Source organism: Suricata suricatta, chromosome 10 (genome assembly GCF_006229205.1).
Source record: "Suricata suricatta isolate VVHF042 chromosome 10, meerkat_22Aug2017_6uvM2_HiC, whole genome shotgun sequence".
Lineage (NCBI taxonomy): Eukaryota > Metazoa > Chordata > Mammalia > Carnivora > Herpestidae > Suricata > Suricata suricatta.
In genome coordinates, this window is record NC_043709.1 from 103,269,841 (window position 1) to 103,285,302 (window position 15,462).

At 36.4% G+C, this 15,462-nt stretch overlaps 2 protein-coding genes across 4 annotated transcripts in view; one reads left to right on the plus strand and one right to left on the minus strand.

Annotated features, from left to right (window-relative positions):
- The window catches only part of DCP1B (decapping mRNA 1B), a 57,062-nt gene that overhangs the window by 18,702 nt on the left and 22,898 nt on the right, over nt 1–15,462 (minus strand). The window lies entirely within an intron of this gene.
- Nucleotides 2,451–15,462, plus strand: part of CACNA1C (calcium voltage-gated channel subunit alpha1 C) — a 721,004-nt gene continuing 707,992 nt past the window's right edge. The window contains exon 1 of the mRNA XM_029953179.1: nt 2,451–2,829. Within this exon, the coding sequence (XP_029809039.1) occupies nt 2,691–2,829 (139 nt within the window). The 5' untranslated portion in view covers nt 2,451–2,690. The remainder of the gene's footprint in view (nt 2,830–15,462) is intronic.

Consider the following 15,462-nt stretch of genomic DNA (forward strand, 5'->3'; position numbering starts at 1 on the left):
GTCTGTAGGCCATTTGGATGTCCTCTTTGGAGAAGTGTCTGTTCATATCTTCTGCCCATCTCTTCACTGGATTATTTGTTTTGTGATTGTGAAGTTTGGTGAGTTCCTTGTACATTTTTGATATTAGCCCTTTATCTGATATGATAGTTGCAAATGGCAATTACTTCTTAAATGAATGAATACAGTTGAAGATGAAATCAGAATTTCTAAACTCCTGGCTTTGAAACGTCATTGTCTCTAGACTCCATCTGCACATTTATTTCGTCTTTATTTTTAAGTATTCAGAAACCTGATGCACAAATTAGGCCTAGAAACCTTTCTCACTCCTTCTCTGAGGAATATGTTAACAGAAAAATTGGCTTTGTGAGCTGTAATTTAGGAAAGAGTACAGGAAAAAAATAAAATTCAATAATAAATCTCTGACTTCCGAATGTACAGAAAACTTACAAATGTTGAAAGCTGAGATGTGACTATGACTTAATCATTTAGTAATGAAAGAAAAATGTAGTAAAATGTAGATGCTATGGATTCATCCAACAATTTTCAAATAAACTGTGTACTTTAATATGTGCCTATCTAAATCATTTTTATAGCAAAGGCTAAACAGTTCCAAAGTACATTTATAAAAATCTAGTTGAGGATCTGGTGGTATTAATCACATAAATAATGCATTAACTACAGATACATTTAAATAGTCTTCTTTGAAAATAGCAGCAATGTTATGATAGGGCAATGAAAAATAACAAAATATATTTTTTAAAGGAAAATCTCTTAAAATCTAAACTTCAAAACATTTAATTATATGAATATTATTTGGTCATTAAAACAGCTGATATTTTAACTTCTTTTCCCCACTCGCCTGATCAATGCCTCGGTGTGGGACCAATGCCTCGGTGTGGATTCCTGCTTGTCAGTAATGATTCAGATAACAAAGCTTCAGGAAATGTCTCAGTGCTATTTTAAGCAGATATTCTTAAAAGGAACCCTATAAATCTGAATTACTGACTCACCAAAAGGTGGCAATGGGGTTTTAAACTCTTTATATGATTAGTGTGCCAGGAATCTTTATCTTACCTACATGTGAAGGGGAAAAAAAAATAGAAAAAACCCTCCAGCATTTTCCTGAACAGGACCATTTTAGCCTCTTAGAAATGCATACACATTGATAATCTTTTGAAAAAAGAACAGCTGAATTCTGAAGCCTATGTGTTGAGAGACCCTTAATATTGAAAAGAAATTCTTTCATCTCAAGATCATTAAATGTGTATCTTAAAGCTTTTCACTCAAGGTTCTTTGCAGGTCCATCCACACTAATGTCCTATTCTGACTGCCTACACAGATTCCTACTCACTGACCCATCGAGCCTTGTGTCCTTGTAAGCAAAAGTGCATTGGGTCACTGACATTCAATGACAATAAATCTGAATACATTTGCATGTTGTGGCAGTTTTAATCATAGTTATAAAACTAGGAGCCTACTCTTTTTTTTTTTTATCACAGTGAAACCTTCCTTTTCTTAGAGACTGGGTTTTCTAAAACTATCAAAAGAGAAAAGGTGGTAGCAGTGGAGTAAAAACACAGCACAACTAATAAACTCCAGGCCCAGTGGCAGAGAAAAACCAGCCATTTGTGTCTTGTCTGTAGAATGTATTAGTAGAAATGTTTTGAGTGTCATTTTTTGTTTGATGTTACACATTTCTGGCATTTGACATAAGGAATTAGGTTTTCATAAGAGTGAGATGCCAAGGAAACTGTTGATACAAATAGAAAAGCAGTTTGACAATGTCATTACCATGAGGTAACTGAAATGTAGATTTAGGGAGGAAAAATGCTATGAAAACATGTTTCAGATGCCAAAGCAGAATGAAGGGAAGACCAGGTCTGTAGTGACTATTTAAGACATGGTGACGGTTTCTTTAGGACCTGACCATTTATCTCTAAATCAACGGGACTTCAAAATTAAAATGGGATCGATCATTTTGCAATAGCACTTTTCATCCCAGTTAATACTTAGTTGAACATAAAATTTAACTAGCTAGTGGAGAAAAAGTCAGATTGACCGACAGCCCAGCTACTGAAGGGTAGCACCAAGATAAAATGTAGAACTGGGCCTAAGTTTTTTCTCCTTAAAATAGCTTTGCAACTTGAGTTGCATTCTGCCAGGAAGGGCCGGCGGTTACATGAACACGCACATTCCAACCAAAGTTTCTTGCCTCTTAGGCCCAAGGTCTCCCGGTCCCTGGACAAATCTATCGCTCTTCCACACAAGAGGGTATATCAAAGCAGCTCGTGCTGATATATAAAAACCAGAGATCATCATGCCTCAGGGAGGTGACAAGCTGACAGGCTGACAGAAACCATTAACTTCACATTTCAATCCCGGTTTTCCTGTAGAGCCACTGGGGGAGAGGCCCATCCTTACATAGGCAGTGAGTACAGCAGGCAAGAAAGAAAAAACTAGGTTAAAAAGAACTAAAAAAGAAGGCGTGGTTTCTTGAATTCCAAAACTTAAAAAGTAATCACTGGGACCTAAATTTGCAGCGAGGTGATACAGCAGTGCAAACTTGTAGAACACTGAAATGTCACCTTGGGAATGACTTCTGGGCTTTAAAAAATTACAAGGAGAAAAGCTCACGAGGAGGAGATTTGTTTTAAAAAATTGACCTATTAGTCCACATCTGGACGTCCACCATGCTTCGAGCCTTTGTTCAGCCCGCTGCGCCTGCATACCAGCCGCTTCCCCGGCAGCCTTCGGCCGAGTCAGAGGTGAAGTTTAAGGGCACTTTGGTGCATGAAGCTCAACTCAACTGTTTCTATATCCCTCCTGGAGGTAAGAAACCCACAAGTGGAGTAGATAGAAAGAACATGTTGAAGTTTACTCTAAAATATTCTAAGGACATCTAGAATGTGTGATGTAAAGACTCATCTTTTTGGCAATCTTCTTCATATTTAATACAGGACCTTCAGCAGCACAGTTGTGAAATTTTGCCAAAAATTGTACTGTCCTGGTCTATCTCATGCTTTGGAAATTCTCAATTGGGAAAAAAAAAAACAGTGTTTGAAGAAACAGGCAATGTAATATTGCCTTCACATATCTATTTAAGCAACAATCTTCCACTTTCTTTTTAATTCTGCGTGCAAGATTAAGGAAAGCAAAAATTCCCCCATTAGATTTCATGTCTGAATATGTAGTTACACACAGATGACAGAGAAAGCAAGCTGATTATATATGATAATGGTGTTTTCTTCTTTTTCAATTTTTTTAGCAGGAAAATTGAAAGCTGATAAGAATTTAAGAGGCTAGTTAAGAGGTCATTAGAGGCAATATCAAAGGTCCTTAAATGCACATTAATTTAGAACTCTTGGATTCATATTAGCATGGAGCATTAGTTCATTCTGGATGTTCTTTGGGGAATTAGCACATCTGGTTTATGTTCCTAACAAATATTTCTATACAGTCTGTCCTTTTAAGCCATTTATCATTTATTCCATGTTTTACCCTAAATATCTTTCAACTCCAAATCATGAATGGTAGTGTGCAATCTTTTATCAAGGATTCATGCTAATATTTGTGCAACTTCAAAATATAAGGCATATTTCCATATAGTCAGGAAGTAGATAATTCATAATTTCATAGATAAAGTTTAAATAGGCATGAGAAGGATATCTGATTTGGTAATGCTCTCTTCTCTTTCTCTCTCTTTAAATTTTTTTTAATGTTTAGTTATTTTTGAGAGAGAGAGAGATAGAGCACAAGCAGAAGAGGGACAGAGAAAGAGAGAGAGAGGGAGACAGACTCTGAAGCAGGCTCCAGGCTCTGAGCTGTTGGCACAGAGCCCGATGCGGTGCTCAAACCCACGAATTGTGAGATCATGACGTATGCCAAAGTTGGACGCTTAACCGACTAAGCCACCAGGAGCCCCATTTGCTCTCTCTTTAATAACAATTTCATTCAAAAGCATAGGGATATATACTTCTTAGTCAGAATGCAGCAAAGAGGGCCTTTAAATTCTCTTTTTTGACTAGGAAAGTTATGGAGATGTGGCAGTGTAAATCACATAAATCTCTTCTGCGCAGTTAAGGATCAACCAAAATTTTAAAGTCATTCAAACCCTATTCCTTTCGCCAAGTCTTTCCCAAATGAGTGGAATAATAATCCCAATGTAAGGACCAACATCTAATCATACGTTTAATGTAAACACTTGTTTTTGAGACCTTGCTCAAATATCATATTTCTTGATTTATGGTGCCTATTTAATCTTTCTGTAAGATTGGCCACATTGATGATGCCTTGTTACTGGTATTTGGTGCTAAGCATGCACACACAGCCCCTACCCCTTGAAAGATCACAAGGTAGTTACAAAATTAGAAAGTTAGAATAATGAAGTTTTAGAGCTGGAAGGCAGCTAAGAAGTGTGCAGTTCAACAACTTATTTCACTAATGAGGAATGTGTGGTCTAACAAGGCAAAATGACTTGGCCAATGTCATTTTTACTAGTTCAATCTGTTTTCTCTAAAATATGCTCCTTCCCCACCTTACAAATGAAGTAAATAAAGATTGAAACAATTTTTATGTTTGACTGAGATGTTGGCTTGGTTTTAAGAGATGGGAATTAGCCTTTTTTTAAACCAAGTTTGATATGGACTCTCAAAAAGGAAAAAAAGAAAAATGGGATGGAGGGAGGAAATGAGTGTGGAAGGAAGGACGAGGGAGGAAACAAAGAGGAGTCTGAGATTTCTAGTATCAGCCGTATTTTTATGGCAATGAACACTAGGACAGCAACCACACTGCCGTGTACTAGCAGCCACAGATGGGAAACGCAAGCTATGTTTGGCTGCTCTACACTGACTCTACTTCTACCCCATTTGGAATGCTTTGTACTAAAAATGTTTTCCTTCATCATGTTCTTTAATGCCTTTAAAGTAGTGTTCTTTCATTCACCTTGTGCCTTAGTTCTACTGACCAAACACGGACACAATCTTGTAAAACAGAATCTTCACTGGCCACGGAGAATCTACATAGTGGTGTTATCTTTGGCCCCTGGTCTGGTTCTTTTCATATGACATAGTTTTACTGCACCTCACAAATCAGTGATCCCATGATCTCAAAATACTGGCAGGCTCACAGTAGATGAGAAGCAGTGTCTATTTTACGAGTGACTATTACTCATGAACATTTTGGGAGAAACAGTAGAAAACATAAATATTGTGAAGTAAAAACAACCTTCTTTTTTCTAAAGAAGTTAACCTCATCCTAATGTTAATGTCACAAACAACAAACACAAAAACAATCTCTCAACTGAAGCATTATACTAATTTGGATTAAGTTAATATGTGTCTCCAACATAAATTAGCATTTAATATTTTAAAAGAAAAGGATAGATTTATCTTTTAAAAAGGTTTTATTTAAAACAAATGTGTGTTATGTCATTAGGCGTCTCTAATCTCCACAGAGGGCATTATCCTCCCCAAATAAGAATCTTGAGGTCTGCTACTAGCCTCAAGTTCACAAAAGGCCAGATGGAATCTTTTTCATGATATACTAATTTCCTAATTTTACTTATTTCAGGGGAAAGTTCCTTTAACCTAAGAGATTTAACAAAATAAATACACATTTAAAAAATTAAGAAGCAGGAAAAGTCATTTTTAATAATAAATATAAATAGGAATTACTTATTGTTTTTCTGTCATTTAAATTTATATGTGTAATATTACTTATATATATCAAATTTTATTTATTTTGAGAGAGAGAGAGAGAGAGAGAGAGAGAGAGAGAGAGAGAGCGCTTGTGTGTGCACACATGACCAGGGGAGGGACAGAGAGAGAGGGAGAGAGAAAAACCTAAGCAGGCTCCACACTCAGCACAGAGTCTGACATGGAACACTATTTCACCAACTGCAAGATCATGAACTGAGATGAAATCAAGAGTTAGAAACAAACAACTGAGCCAACCAGGCACCCCTATATTTTCTTTTTGTTCATAATCCTGCTGATTAATTTCAAAATCTCCTAGACCACAAATAACAAACATGGGTTCCCTAAAGTGTCTTTTCCTCTCTCCGATCTAATGGTTGTCTTCAAAACTATGAGTTTTTCTCATTCCCTTGGGGATAAATAATCTCAACTTTTCTTTTGCTCCCATAGGTTTTCTGTACATCCTTGAGCCAAAAAAAGAAAAAATAGAGCACATGTCATAATTAAGTATTTACACAACTGCTTCTTCCACTAGACTATGAACTCCTGGAGGGTAGGACACTGTTAATACTCCCAGCATTAAGACTAGCACGTGGCAGATAGTCGACAAATATCTGCTGAGTTGAACTGAAATCAGACTTCAAGATCTTATACTATCAATAGTTATCACTATTCTGGGCTAATTACACATCACAGGCTAGATGTGCTAGATCCTCTGTATTCAATGATCGCAGCTTCTACCAGGGATTACATAGCATGGAAATTCTCCTAACATTGCCCCTTTACTTCTCCTTCTAACTGCAGTTTATTTAGTTTCACACATTTGATAACCTTCGGCATTAGCAATCTTGATGGGTTTTTGTCAACAGGGGATGAGCTCCCTCAGATTGTATATTTCTCTTGACCCAGCACTTCGTAGGCACTAATGTATTCATTTCATGTGTATTTACTATTACAACAATTCTACCAAACGCCAGTCTTCCTAACTGAATACCTGTCAGGCCCTGAAAACTAGGAGCTCAAAAAATACAATTAATATGCAAAATCACATACATTTATCTTCAGAGTATAACTAATAGTACTTCAATCTAGCAGAAAAAAGAATTCAAATTCCAGTCATGTCTGACAATAGTAATCTGAAGCTTACGTTTACAAGTACCTAAATCATCTTAAAAACTTAACATTTGTATGTAATGTCAATCATTCCAGAGACACATTGAAAATGTACTCTCTCAAGTGAATCTCAACGTAGCAAAGTAAGTCTTATCTCATACAACTGTAGTTTGTGAAAGATATACATTTAACCTGAACATAAAAGAGTATGTCTACAGGTCAAGGTTTGTTCCAATGAAAAGCAGACTTCCTCACATTTGACTTATTTAACCAAGTGTTTGGTAATTATAGGAATAGCTTTGCTGAAAATACCCTATTAAATATATGATCAATGAAGAACTTCTAAGATTTTCTATAGCAGTGGCAAGGAGCCAAATGCTACTTCTTTAAAATTTTTTTAAAAATTTTAATGTTTAATTATTTTTGAGAGAGAGAGAGACATAGTGTGAGCAGGGGAAGGGCAGAGAGAGAGAGAGAGAGAGACAGAGAGAGAGAGACAGAGGAGAGAGAGAGGGAGACACAGAATCTGAAGCAGGCTCTAGGCTCTGAGCTGTCAACACAGAGCTCAACGTGGGGCTTGAACCCATGAACACTGAGATCATGATCTGAGCTGAAGTCAGATACTTAACTGACTGTGTCACCCAGGTGCCCCCAAATACTACCTCTTGATTGAAGGAAAGTGAGCCAGAGTTTCTGTTCTTTTTGCAATTTGACCTGAATCTATAATTATGGATATAGGAGATACCACTTTTCCCAAAGCCCTTTATGTTATAAACACTGAATCATGTTTTGGTGCTACTTATATTAAATTAGATCTCTAAGGCTGTATATAGGATAATTCTTGGCTAAAATAATTTTCTTTCTCCAAAACCCTTAAGCACATGAAAAATTCTAACTTTTCTTTCTGTGGGCTAAGAAGTAAGTTAATCCAACAGTTTCAAATTGACTATTTGAAACTGTTTTCTAAGTGATTTTTGGACAAAAGTCAGTAATAGAAAAGATAGAGTCTAAAAAAGAATAGATATGAACACTCAGTGCAGCCATAATGAGCACCACTACGTGCAAAGCACTGTGTTAGGGTACGGAAACTAAAAGATGCTTCACACATTAAGCATTTCAGAAAGTGTTTTGGAATCCAGTTTTTTTCTGCCAAGATTTAGACTTCTCTCATGCCAAACTGGGCTCTCAAAAACAAAATATAAAACACAGCCTCTCTCCAAGCCACAACTGTAGTGTAAGAATCCAAATAGCATAACTATGTAGATGTTTCTTTGGTAAAGTCGAGAATCTTAAAAGTGTTTTTGGTTCAGGGTAAAATAAAAGTGACTTCACTTTAATTTCATTCACGTAGTATAAGTGCATCACTTTTGCCACATGGGTTCCTCATCTAAGTGTGCCAGATTGTTAGGTCAGATTTTAGAGATGCATACACAGATTTCCATTAAATTCCTAGGACTGTCCTATATCCAGGGAGTCCCCTGACAATAAAGTAATAATAATGGAAGTCTGGAGGCTGCATAAATTGGGTGGTCAGGGTGAAGAGAAGTATTACTTCCCCAGCTTGTGTGTGTGTTTCAAGGAGCTACTAGGTATCACAACTCAACACAGTAAAAAACAAAAACATGAAACCGAGACATACTATGTGGCTCAAAGGTGAAATTTTGCTTTACGTGAAGCTTTTCAGACCCTCCTTTAACTGATAGGATGCCAGTTCTTTAGACGAATAGTCTCCTCTAGAGTTTAGATCTTCTCCTTTCACCATAAACTGAGCATTGACAGAACAAAAGGGTGATTCTGGGTTAAGGTTAGAGTGATAAGTTTCATCACTCAAGTCACAGTGGATGTACAACCCTTAATCATATATTAAAACACATTAGCTTTCTGAGCAATGGTGCATAATAAATAGATCAATTTTTCAGTTAGAATCGTAAAGGAGGCTTACAGACACAGAGTAGGATTCAGCAACCACATTACATGTTTTAAATTTTGATGGCCTTCTTTCTTTCTTACTAAGAAGCCCAGACTTCCAGCTGTTAGAAGGAATTCTTGGTTATCTAGTGCAACCAACTACCTCTCTCATGTGCAGTAAAAAAGCAAGACTGTATCAGTTGCCTATTCTAATTGCATATGAAATGTCAAATTCCTTGTCTCCCATTCCATACTGTATATAATTTGAATGAGTTTACTTTAAGGATCTTGTATCACTGGACAGATCCTTAATAGAACATTCTCTTCTTATTCCTGTGAATACTAAGATTCTGCCTAGCTAGAATGTCAAGTATTTTTAGCCATATAATTACTTTAAAGATGTTTCTTGATTCTAGAGGGCTTGTGGGTTCAATAAAAGCCCTAAAGCTGTATGCAAAATGATGTGTTCATATGCCAAAAAGACATTTTTGGAGGTAGGGAAGTACAAAGCATAGACCCCCAGAACAATGCCTGGCACATGGCAGGTAATTAGAAATATGTTGTGAGGGCAGGGAGGAAGAAAATTCGTCAGATTCTCAAAGGGATTTGTGACTCGTAGAAGGTTAAGAACTACTATTTGAGGATCAATATACCAGTAAATACCTTAGAATGGAAAAATAACTCTCAATTACCTGTGGGCAGATAATGTGACTTTCATTTTCTTAGTAATAAATTTACAGAGTTCACTTTTAACCTTTCAAATTGGTGTGGTAATAATTGCCTGAACTGATCCCAAGGTTAAGAACACAGATGATAAAGTCTCAGGGTCTTAAAATTTGTTAAGTTGTAAGTCCTTTTCCTCCTGCGCGTGGCCTGCAGTCTAGGAGAGGGCCCTGCATCCTTGGCCACAGCAAGGGCAGGCCGCACAGCTCAACTTCTGTTACTGCTCCACATTAGCTAGAGAGGTGGAATTTTCAGTCTCTACCATGAAATGGCCAACAGCGAGGAATTCAGTAAAACTGGGCACCATTGTGGCCCTTTCTCAATCACCCCAGGCAGAATGTCTTCAAAGCTGGATAAGAGCATCAGACATATATCCATATATAACAATTCTAGAATTGCTATAAATGATTTGGGAATTATGTTAAATACATTGTATGTGTCTATTGCTTAACTGGATCTGTTCAGTTTCTGTGTTTATTTGGTCCCACAGAACAGAAAATATTAAGACGAAGTCTCTGCCCTTAGTAATCTATTACTCATGCCACTGTTTTCTCAATGGCATAGATAATCAATAATCAACCAATTAATGGCAGAATAGTGGAAGAAAAACATTTTCCAAAATGAATCTGGCCTATCATTGTTTGCAAATTTGGCTTTCTTACTGCTATGACTTATTATGATTATGCCCAGGTATATTTCAACTGGAACTTTGGAAAAAAATTAAAGCTCATATTTCATAATATGTTTTCTAATGGCCATCAAGAAAAATTGTGTTAATTGCTTACTATATATGAATTGTTTACTCTATATTTTTTCCTAGGAAAAGAACTGCAAAATAGATACTAATACAGCTTCTCTCTGTCAGAAAATTGACTTTAAAAAAGTGACACTGAAAAGGGAAATGGAAAGCTAATCCCTTCCACTCAGGAAAAAAGATCAAGTTGTGCAGGCTTTCATATATGCAGCAAAAAGAAACCTTTCTTCTTTGGCACTGTGGAGGAAGTAGATGGCACAAACCAGAGGAAAGGGGGTAGGGCCTTCCTAACAACCTAGAAACTACAAACACAAATTAAACTATTTCCATGACCTCAAATTACTTAAAACTTTCAGTTGAGGTCAAATTACATGAAAGCTTTGGTGTCATTTTGTTTTAAAATCCTGAATATGTGTTTTAGAATAAAGATAGTTATACCAGGTTGAAGAGGCCAAGATACAAATTGGAGAAGAGTTAGTTTAACACTCTAATCAATTTAAAAGAGATCAAAATTAGGTGAAATGGTGGTTAATAAATGCCAGGATAAAAAAGAAAGGTAAACAATTATATTTAAGTATTCATTTATTTAAAGACTTCTTGTATAAAATTCAATTGTTTCTACTTTTTAAAAATGTTTATTTATTTTAGAGAGAGAGAGTGAGCAGAGAAGGGGCAGAGAGAAAGGGAGACAGAATCCGAAGCAGGCTCCAGCCTCCAAGCTGTCAGCACAGAGCTCGATGGGAGTGCTTGAATCTTCTATGATCTGCGAGATTATGACCTGAGCAGAAGTTAGTCATTTAACTTACTGAGCCACCCAGGTGCCCCTACGTTAGACATGATAAAAGGCATAGAATGTAAAGTGTTTTGGTTCATCAGTTTTGGCAATAATACACTCTCAGGTAATAGCCACTCAAAACAGATAGAAAACAGTATGATCATTCTTTTTCAATCAAAAACTATAGCATTTCTACCACCAACCCCAGCAGATAAAATCATTTTCTAACTTCTATCACAATAGATTAGTTTTGCCTGTTCTTAGACTTCATATGAATGGGATCATACAGCATATACTCTTTTGTAGATGGCTTCTTTTCCTCAGGATGCTTTTGAAATTCATCTGTGTTATTGAACCAATCGATAGTTCATTCCTTTTTATTGCTAAGTAGTATTCCCTTATATGGACCTACCAGATTTGCTTGTCCACATACTTATTGATGAATGGACATTTGGGTTATTTCTAGATTTTTTTTTTGGCTATTATAAATAAAGTTGTGTAAAAGTCTTTGTGTAGACAATATATTTTAATTTCTTTTAAGTAAATGCTTATGAATGGAACTTACTGGATCATATAATAATTATGTTTAAGTTTATAAGAAACTGCCAAACCATTCTACACAACAGTTGACCATCCCACCAGCAATGTATGACAGCTTCAGATGTTCCCACATTCTTTTTTTTTAAACTTTTTAAATGTTTACTTATTTTTGAGAGATAGAGCATGAGCAGGGGAGGGGCAGAGAGAGAGGGGGAGACACAGAATCTGAAGCAGGCTCCAGGCTCTGAGCTGTCAGCACTGAGCCTGCCGTGGGGCTCGAACTCACAAACTGCAAGATCATGACCTGAGTTGAAGTTGGACACTTAAGCGACTGAGCCACCCAAGCACCCCTGACTGTTCCACACTCTTATTAACACTTGGGCAATGTCAGTTTTAAAGATTTTGGCCATTCCACTAAGTTATGTGGTATTCTTTTGCAACTTTTCATTTGCATATCCATCCAACATGCGATAAACATATGAAGAAGTGCTCAACACAATTAGTTATGGCAAAATGCAGATTAAAACCACAATGAGACATCACTTCAGAACTCCCAGAAGAGCTCAAGTTAAAAGGAACAATATCAAGTGCTGACAAGGATATGAAGCAATTGGAACTCTTATACGTTATTGGAAAAAGAATAAATAGGCAAGCAACCTTAGAAAACTGTTCAGCAGTGTCTATTAAAGCTAAACAAACCTCTATACTGTATATAAATGGTTGGTTAAAACTCTAAACAATAAGAACATACCTACTTGAAAACCATGGTCCAGAATGTTCATGGCCAACTTTATTCACAATAGTTTAAAACTAGAAATAATTTAGATATTCAACAGAATAATTAATAGACTATAATATTCTGATGCTATGGAATACTATGCAGCAATAAAAAGCAATAAGCTATTGCTACAATGTAATTACTTAGAAGTTCCTAATGATTACTGCTGAGTATCTCTTTATTGGCTACTTATAGATCTTCTTCTGTTAAATATTCTGCCAATTTTTAAATTGGCTTCTTTTCTTCCTATCACTGAGTTCTCAGAGTTATTCAGATACTCTGGATATAAGTGCTATGTCAGATATATGCAGTGAAGAGTATTTTTTTCCCAGTCTTTGGCTTGCCTTTTCATTTTCTGAAAAGTATCTTTAGGGGGCACCTGGGTGGCTCAGTTGGTTAAGTGTCTGCCTCTTGATTTTGGCTCAGGTCATGATCTCACAGTTCGTGGGATTGAACCCTGCGTCAGGCACTGTGCTGTTAGCCTCTGCTTGGGATTCTGTCTCTCTCCCTCTCTCTGCCCCTCCTCCAGTCTCTCTCTCCCTCTCTCTCAAAATAAATAAAAACTTTTTTTAAAAAAAGATATCTTTAGAAGAACAGAAGGGTTTTTGTTTTGTTTTGTTTTTAAAGGGGGAAGGTAGCTAGGTGGCTCAGTCAGTTAAGCGTTCAACTCTTGATTTTAGCTCAGGTCACGATCTCACAGTCGTGCCGCCCCCCTACCCCCAATGGCTCCTTGCCTGCTTGTTTGTGTGCATGAGTTCTCTCTCTACAAAACAAATAAAAAACCCAGAAGTTTTTGATTTGATAAAATTTTTCCTTTTGATGGGGTACAACTTATCATTTTTTCTTTTATGGTAAATGCTTACAAGATTCAATTTAAATCTAGTGTTCAGTAATATTATCTGTTGTTGATAAAGTATTATAGATTTGGTGCTTCTGCAAGCATGGAAAAAAGAATTTGTATTTAATTCTCAGATAGTGTCTATAGCATAAGCGTTACTGTTTAAGCCATTGTGATTGTGATTTAACAGGGCCACTGGAAAATAGGAACATGACCTATTTTCACATGTCATAACTTTGGTGTAGTGAATAAAATTTTTTTTGGGTGCATCTTAAAAAGATGACTTTATTAAAGCACAGAGATAGGAGCCGTGGGCAGAAAGAACTGCCGTGAATAAACCTCCTAAATATCAAATCAGAATGTCTGAATAAAAAAATTTGAAGGAAACAAAAAAAATTTTTAATGTTTATTTATTTTTAAGAGAAAGAGACAGAGTATGAGCAGGGGAGGGGCAGAGAGAAAGAGACACAGATTCTGAAACAGGCTCCAGGCTCTGAGCTGTTAGCACAGAGCCTGGCATGGGGCTCAAACTCACGAACCATGAGATCATGACCTAGGCCAAAGTCACGACTGAGCCACCAGGCACCCATGAAGGAAACATTCTATAAAATGTTTTTTAAAACTTAAAGTTTCATAAAGGACACTCACATAAGATTAAATTGACATTTTCCCCACACTATGTATCTCTTTTGAGAACTGTTAAATTTCTCAAGATGAGAATGCATGAATTCTCACAACTTGCAATAATATCTAGGAACTTTTAGGTAAATGTTACTACTATTTATATAAAACCAACCTTGAGGAGCAAGGAATTCCTATGTAAGCTGCTGAAATTATTTAGTATCTTGAGTTTCTATCCAGGAGCCAGAGCTTTAAGTTATGTTTATTGGCTGCTGGATAATGCCCCAAAAGAAAAAAGATTGAAGAAATAGTTGTGAAATTGTTGGTTAAGCTTTATTGGTTGCCTTGGATAAAGAAAACTCATTACAAATATTTAACTGTATACACATAATGCCAAGAATTAAGAATGGAAGGATACCTTGCCATGTAGGAGCTTGCTAATGAAGAAACTAAGATAAATATTTATAAGGTAAAATATAAGTACTAGTAAGTGCTTGCTGCATATTTCCAGCTCAGAATTTAGCATATTATTTTGAACATTTATATGTCCATCTTGTGTGCTAGGATAGTAAACTCTAAGAGGGAAGGGTTGTGTCTTATTCATTAACGAACTCTTGAAACCCAGCATAGAATCAACATTGATAGACAAGTGCTCAATAAGCACTTAAACAAATCAAAGTACATGTTGCAGCAAGAAATCACAGCTATACATAGGAATCATAAAAACAGTAGGGAGAAGTCAGGTTTCACTTGGGTTTTGAAATATGAGTAGAATTTATATGGTAGAGATTGGTCAGGGTGAGGGAGAGAATTCAAGGAGAAAAAAAGAAGAAACATGTTTAAAAACATGGAGATAAGAAATTAAGGAATATTCTGGGAAAACATATGTTGTGTTTAGTTAGAACAGAAAACAAGTGTAGAATAATGGTAGACTTGGCCAGACTGGGAACTGAATACAGTAAGGTTTAAACACCTGGTAAAAATGTTTACTTGGAAGGCATTTAAGATTTTGAGCAGGAAAATGACTTGATCAGACTTATGCTCTAGGAAATAATAAATAAATCTAACAGTGGTTTTCCATGGAGGGAATAAGCCAGATGCAAATTATAAGGCTAATGTTATATCATCCTTTTTATATGTTCCTGGGCTCAATTTGTTAGTATTTTTCTTTTCTTACTGTGGTAAAACATAAATAACATGAAACTTACCATTTTAACTACACTTAAGTACATTGTTCAGTGCATTATGTGCATTCATGATGTGCAACCATCAGTACCATCCACCTCCAGAACTTTTTCATCATCCCAAACTAAAACTCTGTACCTGTTGAACACTAACTCTCCATTCCCTCCTCTCTCCAGTCCTGAAAGCCCCTATTTCTACTTCTTGTCACTATGAATTTAATTCTTCTAGGTACTCCATACAAGTGGAGTCATACAATATTTGTCCTTTTGTGTATGGTTTATTTCACTTAGAATAAAGTCTTACAGGTTCAACCGTGTTGTAGCATGTATCAGAATTTCATTTCTTTAGGGGCACCTGGGTACTCAGTCAAGTGTCCTACTTCAGCTCAGGACATAATCTCATGGTTCATGGATTCTAGCTCTGCATTAGCCTCTGTGCTGATAGTTCAGAGCCTAGAGCCTGCTTCAGATTCGGTGTCCCTCTCTCTTTCTCTCTATCCCTCTCCTGCTCGTGCTCTGTCTCTCTGTGTCTCTC